The sequence below is a fragment of the Raphanus sativus genome, chromosome 8 (assembly GCF_000801105.2).
Source record: "Raphanus sativus cultivar WK10039 chromosome 8, ASM80110v3, whole genome shotgun sequence".
NCBI classification, from domain to species: domain Eukaryota; kingdom Viridiplantae; phylum Streptophyta; class Magnoliopsida; order Brassicales; family Brassicaceae; genus Raphanus; species Raphanus sativus.
This window is the reverse complement of record NC_079518.1, coordinates 25,550,426-25,572,785: the sequence shown is the minus strand read 5'-3', so window position 1 is coordinate 25,572,785 and position 22,360 is coordinate 25,550,426. Positions and strand designations below refer to the sequence as shown.

General features: G+C 32.4%; 3 protein-coding genes and 1 pseudogene across 3 annotated transcripts; all 4 read right to left on the bottom strand.

Annotated features, from left to right (window-relative positions):
* Positions 1 to 3,590: 3,590 nt before the first annotated feature.
* Positions 3,591 to 6,969, bottom strand: LOC130499109 (uncharacterized; annotated as a pseudogene).
* Positions 6,970 to 6,981: 12 nt separating this feature from the next.
* On the bottom strand, positions 6,982 to 12,867 carry LOC108820441 (uncharacterized). Its single transcript, XM_056993011.1, is given in 13 exon segments — positions 6,982 to 7,556; positions 7,644 to 8,675; positions 8,796 to 9,339; positions 9,429 to 9,442; positions 9,524 to 10,160; positions 10,162 to 10,196; positions 10,274 to 10,570; positions 10,573 to 11,213; positions 11,341 to 11,779; positions 11,868 to 12,077; positions 12,158 to 12,355; positions 12,442 to 12,510; positions 12,600 to 12,867. Coding segments are annotated over 13 exon segments (4,959 nt in total).
* Positions 12,868 to 13,694: 827 nt separating this feature from the next.
* LOC108820442 (replication protein A 70 kDa DNA-binding subunit A-like) lies at positions 13,695 to 15,815 on the bottom strand. The gene is made up of 10 exons (XM_018593383.1): positions 15,795 to 15,815; positions 15,450 to 15,714; positions 15,271 to 15,367; positions 15,065 to 15,189; positions 14,885 to 14,969; positions 14,679 to 14,802; positions 14,425 to 14,594; positions 14,212 to 14,335; positions 13,941 to 14,144; positions 13,695 to 13,853 (listed from the first exon to the last, which is right to left on the bottom strand). The coding sequence occupies exons 1-10, from the start codon at positions 15,813 to 15,815 to the stop codon at positions 13,695 to 13,697; spliced, it is 1,374 nt and encodes a 457-aa protein (XP_018448885.1).
* A 3,128-nt stretch (positions 15,816 to 18,943) lies between these two features.
* LOC108818874 (GDSL esterase/lipase 22) lies at positions 18,944 to 20,967 on the bottom strand. The gene is made up of 4 exons (XM_018591824.2): positions 20,656 to 20,967; positions 20,272 to 20,390; positions 19,572 to 20,031; positions 18,944 to 19,469 (listed from the first exon to the last, which is right to left on the bottom strand). Exons 1-4 carry the CDS (start codon positions 20,909 to 20,911, stop codon positions 19,141 to 19,143), a joined length of 1,164 nt encoding a protein of 387 aa, XP_018447326.1. The 5' UTR covers positions 20,912 to 20,967; the 3' UTR covers positions 18,944 to 19,140.
* Between the last annotated feature and the right edge of the window lie 1,393 nt (positions 20,968 to 22,360).

Below are 22,360 nucleotides of genomic sequence, written 5' to 3'. Positions count from 1 at the left end.
GTTTTGTTTATTCATTTTATATAATAAATTATTGTATATATAAAAGTTTAAGAAAAGTTATTTTTGTACATGTATTATATAGTTTATTAATGCTAAACCATTCTACAACCATATTATATTTTTAGAATAAATGTTTAATATTTATGAAAATAAATATACTAACTTATAAATTTAAAATAATTTTATCATATTTAGTTCAATATAATAGTTTAAATTAAAATGAATAGATTTGTTAGAAATGGCATACTTCAGAATTATTTTGTATTTAATTTATTATGATCCCGACCCGTAATTCAAAGTGTTAGATTTTTTTTAGTAATTTGTTTTGTTTATTCAGCTTATATAATAGATTATTGTATATATAAAATTTTAAAATAAGTTAATTTTTTATACATGTTATATAATTAAACAGAAATGGATATTGCTTTCCAACAAAATCTTTTTAAAATCTTTGTAAAATGTATTTTTGAAAAAAGTAATCATTTTAAGTGGCTATTATCATTACAATATTTTACACAATTTTTATTTTTTTTGTTTATAAATCAAAACTAAATTAAATTTAAATTTCTGATTATATTTTATGACAATTAAAATTTGAATTAATAAATTTTCGAAAATAAATTTTGAAAAGATTCTAAAAAGATTCTTGAAAGATTTTGTTAGATTTTTCTTAAATTAATATTTATTTTTATTTTAAATAAAAATGAAGATATTAAATGATATCATAGTTAAGTTATGTGTATTTTATAAATCTTCTAAATAAAATGGTTCAACTTAAAATATCACACATGAAATAAAGTTATGAATTCTATTTTAATATAATAGATGCTCCAACTCTCACGGTGCTGCCTCCTATAGGACTCTCAACTCCTCTAAGGCCATCGATTTTTTGGATCACGTGGAAGGCTCGAAACGAGTTCTGTTTTGATAACAGAAGTTTTTTCGCTATGGAAATTATTAGTAGATCTATATATGTAATCAAATCCTTCAAATAGAATATTACCAAAATGGTACTATATTATTATCTTGACTCTCGAGCGTAGACGATAGTCAAGATACAGTTGTTGCTTCAGTAAATGAATTATAAAATAATAATGTGTGTTTCAACCTTGTCATTTTGGGATTAAGCGAGCGGTATAGTAAAAGTTAAGCCACGTAAAAGAATCTGTGTACGTTGACGTACCCAACAAATTGAACAGCTACAACAAACTCTCTCTCTCTCTCTCTCTCTCTCTCTCTCTCTCTCTCTCTCTCTCTCTCTCTCTCTCTCTCTCTCTCTCTCTCTCTCTCTCTCTCTCTCTCTCTCTCTCTCTCTCTCTCTCTCTCTCTCTCTCTCTCTCTCTCTCTCTCTCTCTCTCTCTCTCTCTCTCTCTCTCTCTCTCTCTCTCTCTCTCTCTCTCTCTCTCTCTCTCTCTCTCTCTCTCTCTCTCTCTCTCTCTCTCTCTCTCTCTCTCTCTCTCGTGACTTAGTTTTGCTCCGGTGTCCGGAGACCAGTGTCTTCGGCCGGGGTTTTGTTGGTTCATAGTGGAGAAATTTACCATCTAAGCTACTGATATTATATTGTTCCTTAATTAGCTAAAATAACTTTTTATAACATTTTTGTGGTGTCATATGACAACACTCCTTCCTTACGGAGTCCGCCCCTGGTTTTGAACCGGCGTTTAGGGTCTCCCCGAATGTATATCTGATTTTTTCCTCTCAGATCTTCTTCTCTCCGATTGTGTTGTGAATGGTGGTGGGGTGTTGGTCCGTCAATTCTGTTCCGGATCTGCGGATCTGTTAGTTTAGGGGCCAATTTTTGCCGAAGTTCCTCACTAGTTCTCAATAGAAAATGTAATCTACTTTTTTCATTGAATCTACTATGTTTAGAATACGTATTTTACGTAAATAATAGTAATCTAAAAATATTTGAAAAACACATTTTACGCTTAACCTATAGTTCTAAAATCTGTAGAAATTGAAATCTACACGTTATTATAAATATAAAACCTGTAGAAATCAGAATCTACATATTACTATAAATCTAAAACTAGTAGAAATCGATTTCTAACATATTTAATATAATCTACCTATTTTACTATACATGTTCTACGGATAAGGATAATATTAGAAGAGAATATTTGGGAATATTATGTTTCCTTATTTATTAATAAAAATCGATTTTAAAAAAAAAATTTAGAAAAAAAATCTTTTAGTAAAAAAATACCTTTTAGTAAAAGAAATCTTTTAAAAAAAAAAATCTTTTAAAAAAAGAAAATCTTTTTAAAAAAAGGAAATTCATTTTTAGGCTAAAAATTAATTAAGATTTTTATTTTTTATTTTTGTTTTTAAACATATTAGTAAAAATTTATATTTTAATATTCAAAATTAGTTTTTAATTGTAATTTTGAATTTTAAATTGAAATTTAAGGGCAATATTGTCATTTAGAAAAAAAATAGTCTAATAGGACATAAAATAAGAGAGATTAGAATATAAAGACATATTTGTTATTTTAATGGGCTAAAAAAACAATTTCCCTTATTTAAATTAGTTTGGTTCAAGTATTGTGATTTTTGAATAATTTGGATATAAAAATTTATAATCAAATTGGAACCAAAGAAAATTCAGCTTATATATATAAATATATACAATACTATTAAAGTTGAAGTATGACCTATTAGGAAAATTGACATTTAAATCGCAAACTTACCAAACTAAGCCAAAATAAACCCAAACTCTTAAACAAGCCATTTAAACTCTCAATTATTATGTTAACACAAACAAATCCGTAACTATTGTTGACCAAGACAAAAAAGACACGAGTTTAGTTAAACGTTAAATCATCCTTAACAGTCGTTAACCACAAAACGACGTGTTTTAATCTATTCTAAAATTCCCAATCTGTCGTGAGTTTCATCTCTAAAATCCCTAATTTCACTTTTCTTCTTCATCATCTCTCTCAGAACCCCGAAACCTTGAAAATATGAGGATTAAATTAAAACGAGGCAAAAAGCTAATTCTGAAGCGGAAGAAAGGACAGAATGAGTCTTCTTCGTCCCAACAAACTAAGCTATCCCGAGACAAGCGTGTGATGACATGTTCTAACTGTCTTCAAGAAGGTCACACCAAAACCAAATGTTCAAATGAAACTGTTGAGAGGCCTCCAAAGAAACCAAGAGGTCGACCAAGACTTAATTTTGAGGTCTGACCAAGACTTTTTTTTTTCTTCCGCTTTAACCATCAAACCAAGACTTAAGTTTGATGGTTATACATTGTTTTGTTTAACATAATAACAACGTGTTCTTTTTGTAGGGAGAACCTTCACAAGGGGTGTCTCAAGGAAATTCTGAATGAATGTCTCAAGGACAATCACAGCTACCCTGAATTGTTTGGAGTCTAAAAGCCTCAGTCTAATTTTTTTTTATTGTTGTTCATGCTGGATTGTTTTCTCTCGGATGGGTGGTGTTTTTTTTTCTTCTTATTTCGGCTAGAGTTCAAAATGATTTATGCATAACAACTTCATGGTTTTTTTTTCTTATTTCAGTTTCTCTGCAATGTTAGTAATCGTAAGAGTTGTTCTTTGATGATCTTGTTCTATGTTTACTTTTCTTTAATATGTTATAGGATAGAAATCTCCCAAAAGAGGAACAGTAGGGTTCTTCTTCTTCTTCTTTGCAAAATACTTGTTTCTGTCTCCTTTGTCGTTACTATCAAGTATCTGAGCCAGTGTATGATACTCCTTCGCCATCTTCCTCATCAGCTCTTTCCTCCTCTCTTCCTCTCCATTTTCCTTCTCTTTTGTTTCCTTGACGCTCACAGGTTTGGTCATTGCTGCTGCACTCTTCCTGCAGCATCAGCTTCCGCTTTAGCCATCTCTGACATGTTCTTACGCATCTCGGCGTTCAAAGTAGCCATAGTCACCTCTGTCTCTGACTCTCTCTCCTTCAACTACCTCAACTCTGTTTTAGTTTCCAGCTTCAAGCTTCTTCAGTACATCCATGAACTTTTTTTTTCTGTTATGAATTGTGTCATTGTCTCACTGACTTGTCTTTGTAAACTTTAAGAAAACATGATTTAATCCACGTTTCATTCTCTCTGAAACTCACGACAGATTGAGGATTTTAGAATAGATTAAAACACGTCGTTTTTGTGGTTAAACGTCCGTTAATGACAATTTAACGTTTGATTAAATTCATGTCTTTTTTTGTGGGGATTTTTTTTGTTAGCATAAAAGTCAAGAGTTTAAATGGCCTGTTTAAGAGTTCGGGTTTGTTTTGGCTTATTTTGGTATGTTGGGGATTTAAATGTCAATTTTCCCCTATTAATAATAGTTTAGTCCAACATTTATTTTTTCACATAGACTACTTAAAAATAACTGTAACTACTTTTTATTAAACTTCCACTTTAATCCCAAAAACCTCGGGAACAATTTCACTTCATACGTTAGTGGATGATTATATATTGAGAATATTGAAACTTCCACTTCTATTGTAAAGAACACTAGAGCAGGTGTTAATTGTAAATTTTTTTTATAAAATTAAATGTTGTTATACAATGAAATACTATAAACATAATATTACAATTTCACAAATTAGTACTCTCTCCATTCCATAATATAACGTGATTAGGTTCAATGCAGAAGAAGTTGATATGGTTATTCATATGTAACAGATGAAATTTAAAAAAAAAATTAAATACAAATAATTTGATTTAGTAATAAATTGGTTTGTATATTTATAGAAAAAGTAATAAGTAAGGCATATTAAGTGAACTATAAATAACATATTAGTTATTATATATTTTTTTATCAATTAGCATGTAAAATAAAAACAATTTAATATGAGTTTTGAATTTTAATTAAACTATATGGTTTTAGATAATTAATATAAATCAATGAGAATAACTTTCTAAAAACTTTGAAGATAAAAATAGATTTATATTAATGGCCCTTTGTCACATTCTTTTTTGGTTTGGGCCATACGACTGGTTGAGTGGCCCATATTTCTCATCTCTTAAACTGGCCGACAAAATTGTTTTTCAGACCGTTCGTGTTTAAAAAAAAATTGGTTCACTTTAAGGAAATAAATGTCTCGACTGTCGGTGTTCTCTCTTGTCGATGAAGACGAAGTAGGAGATTACCAATTTTTTGTTTCGACTTTCGAGTGTTCTCTCTTCTCTCGACCATCGGTGTTCTCTGCTAACACCACGACTTTTGTTGTTCTCCCTTGGCGATGAAGATGAAGAAGGAGATAACCAATTCTCCAAATCAAAATACTCCTTCCGTGAAGAAATTGTGGATCTGATGATAGATTGATCTTTACGAATCAAGGTATGGAGTAACTGAATGTTTTTTTTTTTAAAAAGCTTTATTTTCATTCGGTTTGAAAGTATATTATTTGCGTGTCTAGATCTATCATACATGATATGCGGAGTTGGGAAAGCTTTTCTTCGGAAAATAATTGTTTTTTTCGGACAAAACCAGAGATGCAGATCTACAATAAGCAAGGTTAGATTTAAAACATATACTGTAAAAGTTGTTAAATTAAATTTTTATTTCGATTGCAGAAAAGAATATGGGGTTACATTTTGTTTTAACTATCTTAATTTTGTATCTTATTTAAATCAACCAGGAAACTCTTTGCTTCTATCCGTTGAAGGAAACTTTAGCCTCTGTTCGTCGATCTACTAAGGAAGATGCAAATAAAAAAGGTAAAATAATATAGAAAAGAAATTGTAATTTTTTTTTCTTTCCGGAGTAATCAGTATGTAAATTCAACTATGTTTTGGTAGGCTGAGCTGAAGATGAAGCTCTGTAACATCTAAGAGGAAGGCTAGAGGAGGTTGGGAATTGCAATGTTTTGGAGAGAGTACTTTTCGGGTTTACCTTGAAGATGTAAAGCACCATCGGGTAAGTAAAAACTTGTCAATTATTTAATTCAGGAAACTGTAAATTAATCAATGAATAAAAGTGTTTTTGTTTGTTGAAAAAACGCAGACACATGTTCATGAATCCTGATCATAGACATAAGGAGTTCTAATATTAGAAATGGCAAGGGATACAGTTCATAGCGCAAAGAAAGCTAAGTTCTCAGTTCATTTCCTGTGTCTAATGTTTGATCGTAATATATGGAGTTAAACACATCTTATTGTACTTTGTTTTGGATAAATATTTGTATTAGTTTATTATTTCTTATGTATTGTGAGAAAGTATATAACAGGATCTTCATATGTATTTTACACAAACACATGCAGTAGCTTAGATTGTAGTTAATTGCTTAGTATCAATTAGGTTGTATTTTAGTTAAAGGTTTAGTATTGATTGAATGTGGAAAAAAGGAACACTGTATAAGCAGTTCATGTTGCCAGAATGTTTAGAAATTTACAATACTTAAAAGATAGAAACAAAAGTTTTTTTTTGAAAATAAATTTTAAAGTTTTGCTTCTTTCGAGAGTCATCTGTAATTAAAATTCATTATGTTTTAGCAGGTTGCGATGAAGCTGAAGCTATGACGTCTGACTTATACTCATAAGCTTCAAGTAACAGCTACGAGGAAGGCTAGAGGAGGTTGGGTCTTCTCCATGATATGACTGAGGGTTGTCATCTATACATAGACTCATGCACAATCTTGCGAAAACAGGTTAGTAACTATGATCAGTATGGAGTAGCTTAGATTGTAGGTAATAGCTTAGTATCAGTTAGGCTGCTCTAAGGTTTAAGGTTTAGATTGAATCTGGAAAAAAGTTCAAAATGAACGTCATATGCTTGCCTTGCAAATTTGTTTTGAAATTTAAAATTCTTAAAAGATAGAAACAATTTACTTTGTCTATAACGCAAAAATAAAACTTTTCAAACTAAAACGCACATCTTTTGTAGCAGTCTTCCTGAACTCCATGCGTGTCTGAAAAAAGAAAACTTCATAAGAAATAAAATACTTCTATGAAAAGCAATAATTTAAATTTAAAAATTTACAACAAAAATACCTTATCATCTACGATCAATCTCAGAGATTGTTGAAAATCTCTTTGAACACAACATTCATAGTTTTCGTCTGAGGTTTGCCATCTTTGCCAACAATCAATAACTTCAATCCTTTTTTAGATGTAACCCTTGAAACACCAACATAGAGCTGCCCATGTGAAAACACATGTCTCGGTAGAAAGATACCCACTTCAGACAATGATTGACCTTGACTTTTATTTATAGTAATTGCAAATGCTACAGCCAAAGGTAATTGCCTTCTGCGCATCTTAAATGGCAATCTAGTATCTGATGGTGTGATTAACAACCTAGGAATATCAACTGTATGGCCCACCTTTTCTCCAGTAATAATCTTTGCTTTAACCATCAAATCCATTAGCTGGGTGATCTGAAGTCTTGTTCCATTCATTAAACCAGCAGACGGATCAATGTTTCTTAAAACCATCACAGGACACCCAACCTTGAGTCTCAGGCTATGGTTAGGCAAACCAGAAACCTTGATAGTGTTAAGGAAATCGGGACCCAATGCTTCATTGTTTGCAGAAATCTTATCTGATGGATCTATACTATCTGCGCTAATATAGATCTTTTCTTCACCTGCAAAAAAAAACAACTTAAGTGTTATTTCATTCATAGAAACAACATCAACTTAGCACAATTTAAGTGGGAAACTAAGAAATATACCAGGAAGTCTATCCAACATGTACTCGTTGATCATATTAACATCCTCATTTGTTGGACATAGAATTGCTCTTTGTTGAAAAAACTTAGGATCTTTGTTCTCTTGAAGTGAAACAGAATCACCGTAGACAGCTTTGCTGATTGCTTCTATAGGTTCGTCTGCGTCAGTAATCAAAAACTCTCTAGGTATTTCAATCTCTGCTTCCCCGTCATTAGGCTCATTAACTTTACCATCCCCTATTTTCAGAATCCACTCAGAAAACTCTTTTAGATCTTTTGCATCTTCAACAGACAAGCAACATGTTAACAATCGTATATTCTTGGTCAGTTTAAGCACTTTGCAGTGTTCCCAGAGATATGATCTATTGAGTGCTGCCAACACAATTTCTGCTCTTGCAGCTCCATTAATTACAGGGAGAACCTGTCTAAAATCACCACCAAAAACAATGACTTTTCCACCAAAAGGACTGTCGCTATTGTTTCCCATTATGTCAGCCAAGCTTCTATCCAGTGCTTTAAAGCAAAACTTGCTCATCATTGGAGCTTCGTCCCATATAATGAGTGATGCCTCCTTCACTAAATTAGCCTGATCAGATCCATGCGACATAGTACACGAAGAAAACTCATCTGGATTTAATGGAATCCCAAATCTTGAATGAGCAGTCCTACCACCTTGCAACAACAATGAAGCAATCCCACTTGATGCCACATTTAAAACAATATCACCTCGACTTCTAATACTTGCAGACAATAATTTCCAGAGGAATGTTTTACCAGTACCACCAAATCCATCAACAAAGAACATACCACCTGTTCCCTCATATACAGCCGAAAGGATCTCCTCATAAACCTTATTCTGCTCATCAGTCATTTTGCGGCTGTCTTCTTCAACAGTTTGTAGCAATGATTCACGTGAATAGTTCCCCTCATCTAGGATCAAGACATTTGAATCATGGCGGCTTGTCTCAGGCAGTTTTGGCATGGTTTCGAATTTGGCAAGATAAGTACCATTACGCTTCAAAAGATTGTCAATCTCTTGCAAAGCATATTTTTTTTGTCCTCGTCACTTAACACCAGTCCTAGAAAAGAAAGAGGATGTCAAAAAAATTCCAAACAATAGTTTAATGAGTTGTTTTGTTTTATTAAAAATTTTACCTGGACGTTTGAAAAAATTTCGGCGATTATACTCGATATCCTCTGAAAGACACTCCCATGTACGTTCCCACACATACTCTGGCATAGACAAACTGTCATTCATCAGCATCATAACAAAAATTTGGCGCAGTTCAATTGATGTGCTCTCATAACTTCTCCTTAAGATATCATCAATGTACTCCTGATCATCATCTAGTAACCCACGAGCAAAACATGCCAGCTTGTAGCTAGGGTAAAGAACACCTTCATAAGTTTTGAAGTCTTCGTAACAGGTTGGCCATTTAACAACGTTCAACAACACACGCAAAAAGTAAGCATCTTCTTGTTTCCGCGGAGCATAGTTAATCCTACCAATGCTAAAACCTCTTTTTCGCCTAATCCACTTCTTGTTATATGTGAAGAAGTTTGGTATTTGAGCATAGGTTAGAGTTTTCGCAAGATCATCAATCTTATTCAACTCTAACCAGGCGAGGAACATGGTATTCTCGATGAGTTTTCTGGTGACAACAGTTTTGATTTTGTCTTTCCCCTTGAAGATTACTATCTGTTTACCGGGTAGATGAAAACTCAGCTTCTCAACTGATGTAGACCTATAGTGAATGGGAAACTTAAAAATTCTCCAAGTCCCCTCACAAGCAGAGACATATCTGCAATGAAAATAATATGTGAATAGAAATATTTAATAAAATATAGTGTAGAAAAATAAAAATGTAGATAATTGAATGAACCTGCAATCAAAAAGTCATTTATTTCATTCTTCTTTTTCTCTAGACTTCCTTCAGTGCCATCAACAACATTTCCCTCCACATTAGAAGTCACATTCCTATTTGTACTGGTAGGAGGTTCGGTAGCTACATTTCCTTCACTTGCCAACATACTGTCAACGATGTGAGCAGGAGGTTCAACAGCAACTGTAACCCGATCCTTTCCTTTATTAATGTACTTAAAAAAGTACTTAATAGAACTAGCTTGATTGCACCACTCCACATTAATGTGAGCTCTATAACGTAGAGACAGCTTCTTGTTATACGGAATAACATACCGGTTATCACACTTAAACCCATTCTTCTCTACAAAACTGTCTGATTTCTCACGCCTTCTGTAAAAAGGAAACCCTTCCTTATTGACTGTGGTGTTCGCAGCAAATGCTTTGGGGAACGACTTTGAACACAATCCATTCTCCATAAATGGAGAATTCATATTAGCAGCTCCACAAGGACCATGAATCATCATATCTTTAATCACATCATAGAGTTCTGGCTCTTCAACCTTGTCCGGTATTTCTGCAGATATAATCTTGTCAATGTCGTCTGTAGTGGGTAGCTTGGATGTGGGGTGAAGAAATAAGAGTATGTGAGCATGGGGATAGGCCACGTTTTTGAAACTCGATAGTATACATTGCTGTGACAAAGAAAAAAAATTATAAAAATCTTTAGGATAAAAAGTAAAATCGGAATAGGAAAGAAATTTAGACTTACATGCGACAGTCTTCCCTAGCATATTCTTTCTGGTTAAATCGTCCATCAATGAATCAAGTTTCATCTTGAAAAGCCTACAAATAATGTCTGGTCTATCCTCAGCTTTTAACTTCCTTTTCTTCAGATACCTTGTGATCTCTGGCCATTTAGGATTACATGTAAAAGTAATGAAGAGATCTGGAAATCCAAAATGCTTACATATAGTCATAGCATCCAAGTAGTTGTTTTTCATATATCTAGGACTCCCAACAAAAGAAGCTGGCAATATGAACTCTGATCCTTGCTCATGCATATCAGTCCAGCATTCTCAGACTCTTTTATAGAATCATAACTATCAGACCGCATAATAGACTGGTTAAACTTTAGATAGCGCAAGCGGTTTGATTCAATGGTTGTGAAGGCATCAACAATGAATTGCTGGAAGAGTCGTCTACTATGTAGGAGACAATGCGACTCACCCTTACGTTCATGGAGTCTAAAAGCAAAGAACTGTCTCATACTGATATTAGGCTTCTTAAGTTTCTTTGATGCTGTTGTCACACCTTTCTTAATACCCAGTCTGAAACCATCTTCTCCATAAGTAAACAGTAGAGGGTACTGCATAGCTAGATAAGAAGCATGGATCTCGTTAATCCGTTTAAGCTTACCAGATTGTTGTTGAAGAACAATATCCCTGTTATCCATATCTAGATTAAAATCACCAGGTATGAGTGCAGCAACTTCAGTAGCAGTCGGAGTATTATAAGTTCTTCCATCCTGTAAGCGGTTACTCACAATTTGCATATGAAACGCATCATCAGGATCTGTCCTAAATCTATCTTTAGCTGATCTGAACTGCTTCACATAAGGATTAACTTCGTTTAACATCTTCACCAAAATGTCAATAATCTCATCCTTCAGCCTGTCTTTCTTTTTGGCTTTGAACTTGGCTTTCCCTTTGCTGAAAAAAAGGAACCCATAAACATCATAAATAAATAAATATCAGTAAATATAATGCAGAAAGAAAAGTGAAATTTGAAATGAATCATGTTCTCGCACAAGTTAGGTACAAACATAATTGAGGTTACCTGAGACAGTTAGCCATGTTTTCAATTTCATTTTCGGTGTCCACTATATATAACTGACCAAACTTCGCATCACTTCCATCACTTGGCTGTACACTTCCCATTAGATGATAATTTTCCCCTTGAAGCTGAAACATAGAAGGCCCTTTGCCCTGTTGAACTGATCTTTCAACTTTTCCCCCAAGTGAAGTGAATGAGAAAGCCATGTTGTAAGCCCTCAAATTGTTTTGGAAATGCTTGCTTAATTTGTCATCCCCTTCGATCAGATCTTTTAGCACCTTTGGTGGTTCTTTAAGTAATGGCAACTGAACTTGACCTTGCAAACAACATAGTGAAAATGTAGGTGTAGATGTATTTCTACGTCTATTTAACCTTTCACCATACCAGAAGATTGCACCACAATGATGATATGAGTGATCAGGATCCCCCTCATCAAGATATTCTGTAAATGTAAATATGAGAGTAAGTTTCTTTAGTAACTTGTAAATTAGAGAAAACAAAAAAACGGTAAATGTAAATAGGAATATAACCTTCTTCTTTTGGTTTAGTTAGAACCTTAGATGAGCTCTTTGAACGTTTTTGGCTTCGTTCCAAAACAGATTTCATAGAAAATGGTGGTGGACGATATGGATCAGTGTCAGGTGTAGCATGAACCTCTAGTATATCTGCTTCATTTTCAAAGTCTGAACTTTCTTGAGAACTACAATCGAAATCAAGCTCACATTCAACATCAGAGATATCTAAAGCACAAAAAAAAAATATATATAGTAAACTTCTTTATGTATAGCTTTAGTTAAGTACATAAAATTGCGATTGTTACCTCCAACAAAATCCTCTGTAAGCATTTCGTCATCATCTTCCATATCACCATCTATGTTTGTTGGTATTTCTTCGTTTCCATTCGAAAATGAATGTGAAATATTGGTAATATCATTCAAAACAGAGCGTGGTGGCTTTCTTTTTCTCTTTGATTTCTGGTTCACAGGATTTGTAATTTGAGAATTTGGAGTGATTGACACTGTCCAAAACGATTGAGCCATTATTAATAAGTAATCACGAAAGATAGAGAACCATTTAAAATAATAGTGTAACAGAAAAACTTACAATTAGCATTAGTCAAACAACTTCTTTGAAATGATGAACTTGATGGTTGGTTTAGAGTCAAATCCACCCCTTTTTAGAGACATAAAATTGTGATGTTAGAACAGATTTTAGTAAAAATAAATTTGTGTAACTATGAAATTCTATCATAACAGGTTTACCAAACAGACGGACTGGAGCAGTAGCTGGTGTCTGAGGTGACGCCAAGTTAGGACCGTGTGCAACATTCAATGCATTATGAGTGGTAGCTGATTGTGAGGATTCGATGTTCTGGTAAACTCTATGGAAAACAGATGTCAATGGCACAGTAGAACCCGAACCAACTGGAATAGGAACAGAGGCTGCAGGGCTTCTCCGTATTCCTGAAGTAGAACTCGTAGGAAGATTTTCCTTTCCTTGGCCAGGAACTCCTTTTCTTTTTCTTTTCATGATAGGCGAGGAAAGGTACTACGTCTAAACTCTATCAGATAGCAGAATGGATCTTTTGCGTGGATATTGTTATTGAATGGCTAGGTTTCTGTTGTGCAATAACTTGGAGGCAGCGTTCACAAAATGGCTAGGTTTTAGGGCGTGAGAAATTATTTCTGATATGTGCGTTCACAAAATGGCTAGGTTTATAGGTTAAAGATATATTTCTTATATTTTAGCCTAGATGTCGGGCATATCTTATTTTCGTTTAATGCAATTGAGTTATTTATATTTTTAAAAATTCGTCTTCTTTTTTTTATGGCGTGAGATTTTTTTAAGATAGATAGGTTATAAATATCTGTTTTTTAATATAAGTGTTATCTGTCACTTAATGCAATTGTAGATTATATGCAGGATTTGCTTTATCGGCGTAGATCAAGAAAAATATAGGCGGGGCAAAGCAAATTAGAGCCCTACATTGTTGCCAAAGTTCATTTCAGAAAATAGGGTATGCAAATCTTCTCTCTTATTTTACCATGCAGTAGATCGTTTAAAATAGAAAATGCTAAGTTGTTTGGTTAGTTAAGTTTGATGGAGTTGTTTGTTAAATAGGTCATATAAAGTAGATATGCAATAAGAACATAAAAGAAAGTGATAAACATATAAATAAATACGAAAACCAAATATAATATTATTGGAAGTTAAATTGAAAACAAAAACATAAAACTGATAAAATGAAAAGCAAATAACAAACTCCAACATTATTCAATGGTAAAACTAAAAACCGAAATACTGAATCAAGAAACATAGGTAAAACATCAGATTCGCCAGACCAAACTTCTTCCAGACTAATCAGTCGAGGGTTTTTCAGTCTTTACTGCTGCAGTGCAGATCTTCTTTGAAGTAGATGTTATGTCTGGAAAATCATTGTCACTTTCCTTTCTTTTTGAGTATGGAGTCATACAATCTCCCGATGATGTTTGACTATCAACATCCACCAACATAACCTACAAAATAGAAAAATTATAATAAAGTAGTCGCAGCAACAGTAATTTAGTTCACATAATTATCAATATAGTAATTTCAAAGCTTACCCTTTCAGAAGACATACTGGATGAACCTCCTTCTACAAGAGACACTGGCTCAGATTCAGTTTCAATTTTCTGAAGAATATCTCCAGACCAGACTTTAGAAACAGTAAAGTTGTCGGATCCGTTTTCAGAGGATTCAATTCCAAAACAGAAAGATTTGCCCACCAAATCCATAATTGGTTGAGGCAAAATTTCAGGATCTTCGATCTGTAAAAGGTGTACATCAGTAAATACATTAAATCATAATCTAAAACTTGGAAAGAGAGAAATGTACATCATCGTAAGAACCGTCCCAAAGCTCGGTTGCCTGAAAACCGATGAGTTCCTGAGCAATTGTGCCAAGCAACACCAGTTTACATTTTCCGCTATCATCTTCAGCAATCAAATGCAGTTTGAATCTGTAACAATGCACATTAGTTATATTCAATTAGTGTTATAATAAAATATAAAATAACTAAAGGATGATATTTAAAGATAAAAAGCTTACTTTGGGAACACCTTAGAAACATTAGCTTTGCAAATCGCACAGCGGAACAAAGGTTTAGCTGCTCTACTGATTCTAGTTACTATTTTCCCACATTTCTTACATGCAAAATAGTACCAGGCCCAATCAGTATCAATTGCTTCAATCGAACACACGATCTTCACATTCTCGAGCTATAATAATCCATACAAACGGGAAATCGTTAGTCATTATAATGTGTCACCTTATATAATAAACCGATATATGTAAAAACAAACCTGGGTAGTCTCATGTAACTCGGAAATCATGATGATACCTACATCATCCCAATCATCAATGACAATGGGGGATTTTTCATTGTTTTGGTCCACAACAGCAAGAGGAAGTACATCATCTCTGAGCCTGATAATTGAAAATTAAATTAAAAAAAATATTCACAAACAGAAAATTTACGCATAGATATAAACATAAAATAAAAATTTACTTTTCTTTGAATTCCACAGCCTCATGCATTGTTGGGTCCAGATCCAAGAGAGAGGCACCAAATGCATTTGTTATTTGAACTTCACCTATAAAAAATAGTGTATAAATTTAAAATGAATTAAATTTAAAATAAATTTAAAATGGATCAAATTGGATTTCAAACACGCACACAATATCATACCTTGAAATTCACTGATCTTAGCAAATCTTATTAAGCAAACAATGTTATCACCATTTACTTTTTCAACATGTTGTTCGATCCTTTCAGCATAAGATCCCCACAAGCAACACGCCAATTCATTTCCACTGTATAAAACACATGATATCGGTAAATTAAAATCATATCAATCATTAATAGAAATTTATAAAATTAATTAACTTCACTACTTGTTGTCTCGCAAGCGAAACTGAACCCTTTTTCTATCCTCATTGTGGACTTGGATGATCTGAACTCCACCTATCTCAACTGCTTGCCCCAAGATTTCTGGGAAATATGAAAAATCACGTTAGTTAAAAGTTCAATAAACTTCACTCTCTACTTTATATATAACATGAAAAGTATATACCAATTAGACGGGTCGTATCAAGACTTCCACCCAAAATCTCTTCAAAACTCGTTAGAGTCAAGAAGTCGCTATCATCATTATGATCTGAGTCCGTGAAGACAGTATCGTTAATGATATTCATCTTATAGCTCAGTTTGGTTGGCTTGAATTTCCCACCAGTTCCACTAATCTTCATGTTCTCAATAACCTTCCATTTCCCAAGAGGAAGGCTACGTTGAACACGCTTAATGTAAGATCTCTTGCATGAGCATTGAATCTTATTACCCTAAAAACAACAAACGATTCTATAAGGATACAAAAATATAAAAAAACTTAAAACATGATATCTAAGGTTATAGAACGCACGGTTATATCAGCTAAAACCATTTCTAAGCTTTCATCAGCATAAGGTGGGTTTTGTATCCATGAGTGAATCAGTTTCACTTGAACACGCCACTTATCCTTAAATGGTTTGAGATCGCTGATCAAATGGAAAACTTTTGTTAGGAGCCATGGTTTGTATGAGACGGTAAAGAAAATAATGTGAGGTGAATGTGTTCACGTGGCTGTCAATATATAGTCGAGGCTAAAACCCTAGAGTAGAATAAATATCCTAACCACCTCTGCAAGTAATAATACGCAGTAATTAATTTGAAGAATATTCTGTTAATTGAGAATTAAATTTAAAACCGTAGAATATAGGAAATAGGAATATTTGGTTGTTATTAGTTGCGTTGTATTGTTGTTAATATATTCGAATGTAACTGAAATAGTAAATATCTAGGATTACCAATAGGAAATCGATGATTTTGTGGTGGTTGAGCTTTAAAAGTTATTGATTGTGATTGTTTATAGTATGTTTCGATTTCACCATAGAAATAGGAAATGTTGAGATTTTTTGGGGTTTTATGCTTTAATTTGTGATCCAATAAAATATTTGTAATCATTATTGTTTTAATTCGATATCTCTGTATGGATTTGCTAATAATTGTGTTTGATCTAAATTTCTACTTTATGAAATCGATCCATTGGTTGTACATTACCCTAAAATTGTATTTTTATATTTACTTAGGTCATATAAATCAGAATAAAATAGGATTACAATGAGCAATTTGTATGTTTGATAATGATCTATTGGGTTTGTCGTTATATGCGTTACGGACACTTCTTTGTAGCTATGGCAAATTTTATTTTGAGGTGATAATACATGAACTTTACCAGGAATTTTTTTTTTATGTTAGATAAAGGAGAAGAAAGTATGATGGTCTTATTTTGGAGAGATGAAGAAAGTAAGATTGTGATATTTTGGAGAGATGATAAGTGGATGTAGAGTAAAGTCAGGCGTTTTTTCATTTTAAATTAGTCATTTTTGGTAAGCATTTAATACGTGGAAAAGACAATGTATTGTTTTCGATTTAGTTTATTAAATAGTCAATGGCATTTAGGCGTAAATACTGTGCAACTTGTAGGGTTAATCCATATGTGTACTTCTGTTTTAATAAAGTAGATGTGTACTTCTGTTTTAATCTATCTTATTAAAACAGAAACATTATGTTTGACCTAACATTTATTTTGTAAGTTTTTAAATTAAACACACCTTTATACTTTATAGTTAAACATACATTAAATCACTAATGTTCCTTTCTTTATACTACTATCCATATTTCCAAACAATATACTTATTTCTTTATACTACTATCAACGTTTCCAAACAATATACTTATTTCTTTATAATACTATCAATGTTTCCAAACAATATATTTTGTATACTACTATCAATGTTTCCAAATAATACAATAATTAATCTTAATTATTTTATATCTATCATTTTCTCTTTAAAATTTTGTAGAAACGTCATAATTTCATAAATTGCAAAATAGTGAACTTTAAAATTTCGATTATAAGATTACAAATCATGAAACTATTACAATTTAAATCCAATTAGATTACATATCGGTCATCCATCAGTTCAATCGGTTAGTCTCGGGTTTTAGTGATTTTTTAATATGAATATTTTAAAAACATAAATTGAATTGTCAGATCTCCGGATTAACCGGTATAATCACAATCGGGTTAAATTTAAAAGTACTGATTTAAATGCAAAAATATTTTAAATACACACTTTTTAAAAATTACCAAAATATTTGTTAAATTATTAGTGAAATTTTTCATGTTAAAATATTCCGCGCTTCAAAAGCGCGGGTCAAAATCTAGTAAAATAGATATAACGGATTCATTGTTTGTATTTAACTGTCCACTTTATATGTTTATACAAACATCATGAACATATAACCTATTTTGTTAAATATAAAACCTTGCACAAATTCAAAATTCAGCACTACAAACAAAGTTTAACTTATTTAGCAACATCTGGTCATTTTGTAAAATATTATCAATACTATTAATTTAGGATCATGACCAGTTAATAAAAGTTCAGTCCAACTATTTGTCTCTGTTACTTTTTAAAATATTACTAGACTTACTTTAAAAATATTAACTGCCATTAATAAAAAACCTATTTCGAAATTGGTACATACCGTAACTTCCAATCTGTTTCCTAAATTCTCGGCAGTCATATCTCTTTCTCTAACAAAAGATTTCAGTACATATAATTTATTTTGATATTTTGTTTTCTTTAATCAACCGGTGCAGATGTGCAAAATTTTGACTTTTGTTCTCGGTGTAGAAAGATCTTCGACGTGAGTGGTCTGACGTGACTTCTGTCTACTCGATCAAAAACGCAGAATATTGAATTTTTTTTATGTTAGTTTGTGCAAATCCGATTTATTCTTAATTGTTTGTGGATTTTCTATTTAAATTTAAGAATTATGAAAAAAGATTTAAAAACAGAGCGCCTGAGTATTTAGGTTTACAAGGCGAGGAAAGAAGAAGAATATGAAAAAACTGTCTTACCCTTGGTTAATTTTTTTGAAAGAACATGGTAAATACCATATTAACCCATTTACATATATATATATATATATATATATATATATATATATATATAACAGAATATATTAAAAACTATTTCACATTTTTCAAAAAAAATGTTAGGTTTTTGGTGCGGGTTGGATTTGATATTGATTTTCGGATATAACAATTTAAGAACCATTCGAGTATATACGCTATGTCTAATAGAGTATGAAACTTTGATTTCTGTGTTGATTTTGATTAGGGTTTTCTGGATACGAATATTTTTTATTAATTATATTAGGTAATTATTAAGAAAATATAATGTGTTACAAATTTTAGTAATAAAATTTAAAATTAATTCTATAATGCGTATGACACAAGCGTATAGCTTATGCACCTTGACATATTTAATACAACTACCAAAATTGTATTAAACTAAATTAATATTACACAAATATGATTACAAGAAAAAACACAACTATAAATATTTCTTAAAAAGTTAAAATAAAAAATATACCCGTCTTTTAAAAAGGCGGGTTAGTAATAGTATATATATATATATATATATATATATATATATATATATATATAAACCGTGTAAATCTAAGCTGAATTTTGGTTTATTATTTGAGTAAATGATCGACATATTGATTCACTTCCTGAACAGCCCACACTACGTGGTAAGAGTTACAATGATCGATCTTTTATTATAGAGGGAAACTCACTCGAGAAAGATGAAAAAAGAAGTTGAAAACGAAAACATCACAAATTCAATTTCTTAGATGCAATTTATAGGGACTCAATAGAACTCGTAACCGCGGCTTGCTGACGAGCTAGAGTCGCTGGCTTGGACGGTGGCTGACGTTGTAGGTAACCAAACTTCCCTCATAGGTTCATCGACTGGGTAAACAACGAGCTCGCGAACATTCATTGGTTGGATCACATTTGGATCGGCTCCAAAAAGAAGATGACCAAAACTCTCTTGTGCCTTCTCGGTATTGTGACGCCCATCGAAGAATAAGTAAGATCGTTGGTACTCACATAGCCTGGAGTGCACGTTAGGTAAACCGCAACCGTAAGCATTGTGTGTCCCAACACCGCAGCATGATGCATTTGTCACGAAAAACCCTAGTAAAATAAATTTTAACGGTTTTATATAAGAGTATTCACATAGTGTCAGAGCTTTAAATTAAAAAAAAAACTGTGGTTGTAATTGATTAACCAACTCACTGTAGTTGAAGCCGCTCTGCGTCCTACGAAGAATGACATTGTAGAAATCGAAGACGGTAAATTGGAAACCAGGAGTTGTTCGGGCCATTTCGTTCAACATCGGTCCGATTTTTTCGTTGTGTTGTTTAGCCAAATTGTTGAGAACTTCGTGGCATTGATCCATTCCTGTTTTGTAATCTTGTCTGACTATAGGTAAGCAACCTAATGGTGCTAAGGTTTGGATCACAAATTTACTAGCTCCTGATGAATACAACAAGCCGATATCATTCTTTAACTTGTTGGTCACCGAAGTGACGAAAGCTTGTTGAGCAGATGCATCGGCGCTCGGGTTGTTCTTGGTGAAATTCAAGTAGTCGTTAGCACCAACGTATATCATAAACACTGACTTCTTGATGAAGTCATCATCCCAATTTGCTGCTTTCATTTGATTAAATTTCCGCACTTGTTGATTTAGAGTCAACTACAGGAAAAGAAAAGATTTGTAAATAATATTACAATTTGCGTGTATATTATAGTAAAGCTTGATGATTTTTTTAAGTAAAGATATTATGATGTGTTGATGAATACTATAAGACAAAAAAGAGGTCCCATTTCAGGCCATATAGGTAAAAGGAAGTCAGATTAATTATTATTTACTCGGATCTCAATAATGTGTAGATAATTTATAATATACAACTATACATAGAAAAATTAGACTTACAGATTCAACCGGAGCTCCGAGAAGAGTAGCATCAGCAACGGCGAAACTAGCTCCACGTGAGACATTGACGTTCGGTTTAAGCGCCGCCGGGATTGGGATTGGTATCCCCATGAATTTTGCTGCATATCGTATTTTTATTATATAGTATTTCATATAGTTTCAAATCATCCTCGTTTATAGTCCATGTATGTTGACCAAATCAAATATGTACAAACAAAACAATATTTTCATGCGTGTTTTGAAAAGTAATTATATATATAGTAGCTAAAAGCCTCAAAAACTAGGCACTTAATTATAACTTGGTAAAAGATTAATTAACTTGAAAGATTAATTAACGTTAGGTTTAGGTCTAGGATTCTCTGGTTATAAAGATTTTAAACATACCGACGAAGTCAGGAGCGATGAAACCGTCGGAGAATTTGCCATTAGGATCATCTCTGGATTTACCGTACGGCCAGAAACCTTGGGGAACGTTTGCTGTGGTGAGAGTCTGTTTGTTTCCTACGTCGAAGTTGGAGTCACCGAACGTGAACAAAGCCACCGCCGGGATATTTTGACCGGAGACGGTGAGCGGGTTGTGTAGCAGCGTCAATACCAAAACTACCCCTAGAACACTCGTTAAAATATACTGGCCTGCCATTGAGTGAGAGAGGAGGAAAATAAGAGAGGATGTTTGCTTGTGTGCTTTCAGTTCACACTCCCGGTCATTATATTTATATTGCAAAGAAAATATATTTCAAATACCAACGTGTCCCGCGAGGCTAATATTTTAAATACAAGTATACAACTATGCATTGGGAAATTAAAGTAATATGAGTAGACGATCGTTGATCAATCATAGTTCAGATGGATCTCATTCACATGATATGGTTCACATTGATCGATATCATACTAGTTTTTTAATTTTGTTTAATTAAATAATTCATATAATCTTATTAGAATCAGGATCTTTCTTTTTGAGCCTTAATATATATTTTTATTTTCGTTCTAAAGTTAAAATCATATTTTATCAACTAAAATCTTTAGTTTATCTTGTTATTTTACTAATCGTACTAAATAAAATAATAAATGGAAGACTGATAAACTGTTATGATCAATTCACACAGACACACACACACACATATATATATATATATATAATACAGAAATTTTCTTCTTTTTTCAACAGAAATTATCTGGATCGTTTTACGAGGGAAAATCAAGACTGAAAAAAGATACTAACATAAATGAAAGATTCTTAAACATGAAATACGGAACCTCTCAAGCTTTACTCACGTGAATCAGAAGAAGACACAAAACGAAGTTACATATACGCAATAGTTATCCAAACTTTAATTTAATTAATGGATCATCAACTATACTGGCTTCATAAAACGTGAGTTTTGAATTACGAATACAATTTTATATAAAGAAGTTCGGTCACTAATATTTAAAAGAGATTTACGACTTTTGTTTTTCAGTTTTTGATAAAAAATTTGATATAAATTTATCCGTGTTTAAGAGATTAGCTGTGAATGGTTGTTTTTGGTTAGGAAAACAAGGTTCATTTGAAACCTCACAAGACAAAGGTCAACAAATGGATAATAAAATAGTATTATATGTTTCATATTATGTGTCATTTTTAATATATTTTGTTATGAAAAGTATCATTTTAGAATTCTAATAAAACTTTCAACTTAATATTAATTACAAATTTGAATTATTTTTACAAATAATTTCATTAATCTCAAATTTGGTTATATAATTAATAAGAACTTAAATTTACTATCTAATTATTTTTTAAATCTATTTGAAAATGTCAAAACAAAATTATTTATGAAACTGAGGAAGTAGTTATAACAACAAAAAATTGAGAAGCTAAATAAAAAACAATCTTTACATGCCTGCCAAAAAGACAAGATGTATACCTTGAAAAGGAGAGCCAAGATGTATCCCTTAAAAGTTAGACCACTTCTTTTTTGCCATCAGCTTAAACTGACTCGATTAATACTCTGCATAGATGTAGACAATTGGAGACAAATGGATATGAGCACCACGTGTAAGACTATTCAGCTTTTTGTTTTGAGTCCGGGGTACATACACGATCATA

Coding starts and splice junctions, on each gene's coding strand:
- LOC108820442 (XM_018593383.1), bottom strand. CDS start 15,815: ATGGTTTTAGCTGATATAACC. Junction 15,368..15,449: donor TGATACGACCCGTCTAATTG/GTATATACTTTT, acceptor CATATTTCCCAG/AAATCTTGGGGCAAGCAGTT. Junction 14,970..15,064: donor TAAGATCAGTGAATTTCAAG/GTATGATATTGT, acceptor TATTTTTTATAG/GTGAAGTTCAAATAACAAAT.
- LOC108818874 (XM_018591824.2), bottom strand. CDS start 20,911: ATGGCAGGCCAGTATATTTTAACGAGTGTTCTAGGGGTAGTTTTGGTA. Junction 20,391..20,655: donor CATCGCTCCTGACTTCGTCG/GTATGTTTAAAA, acceptor TACGATATGCAG/CAAAATTCATGGGGATACCA. Junction 19,470..19,571: donor GCAGAGCGGCTTCAACTACA/GTGAGTTGGTTA, acceptor TTATTTTACTAG/GGTTTTTCGTGACAAATGCA.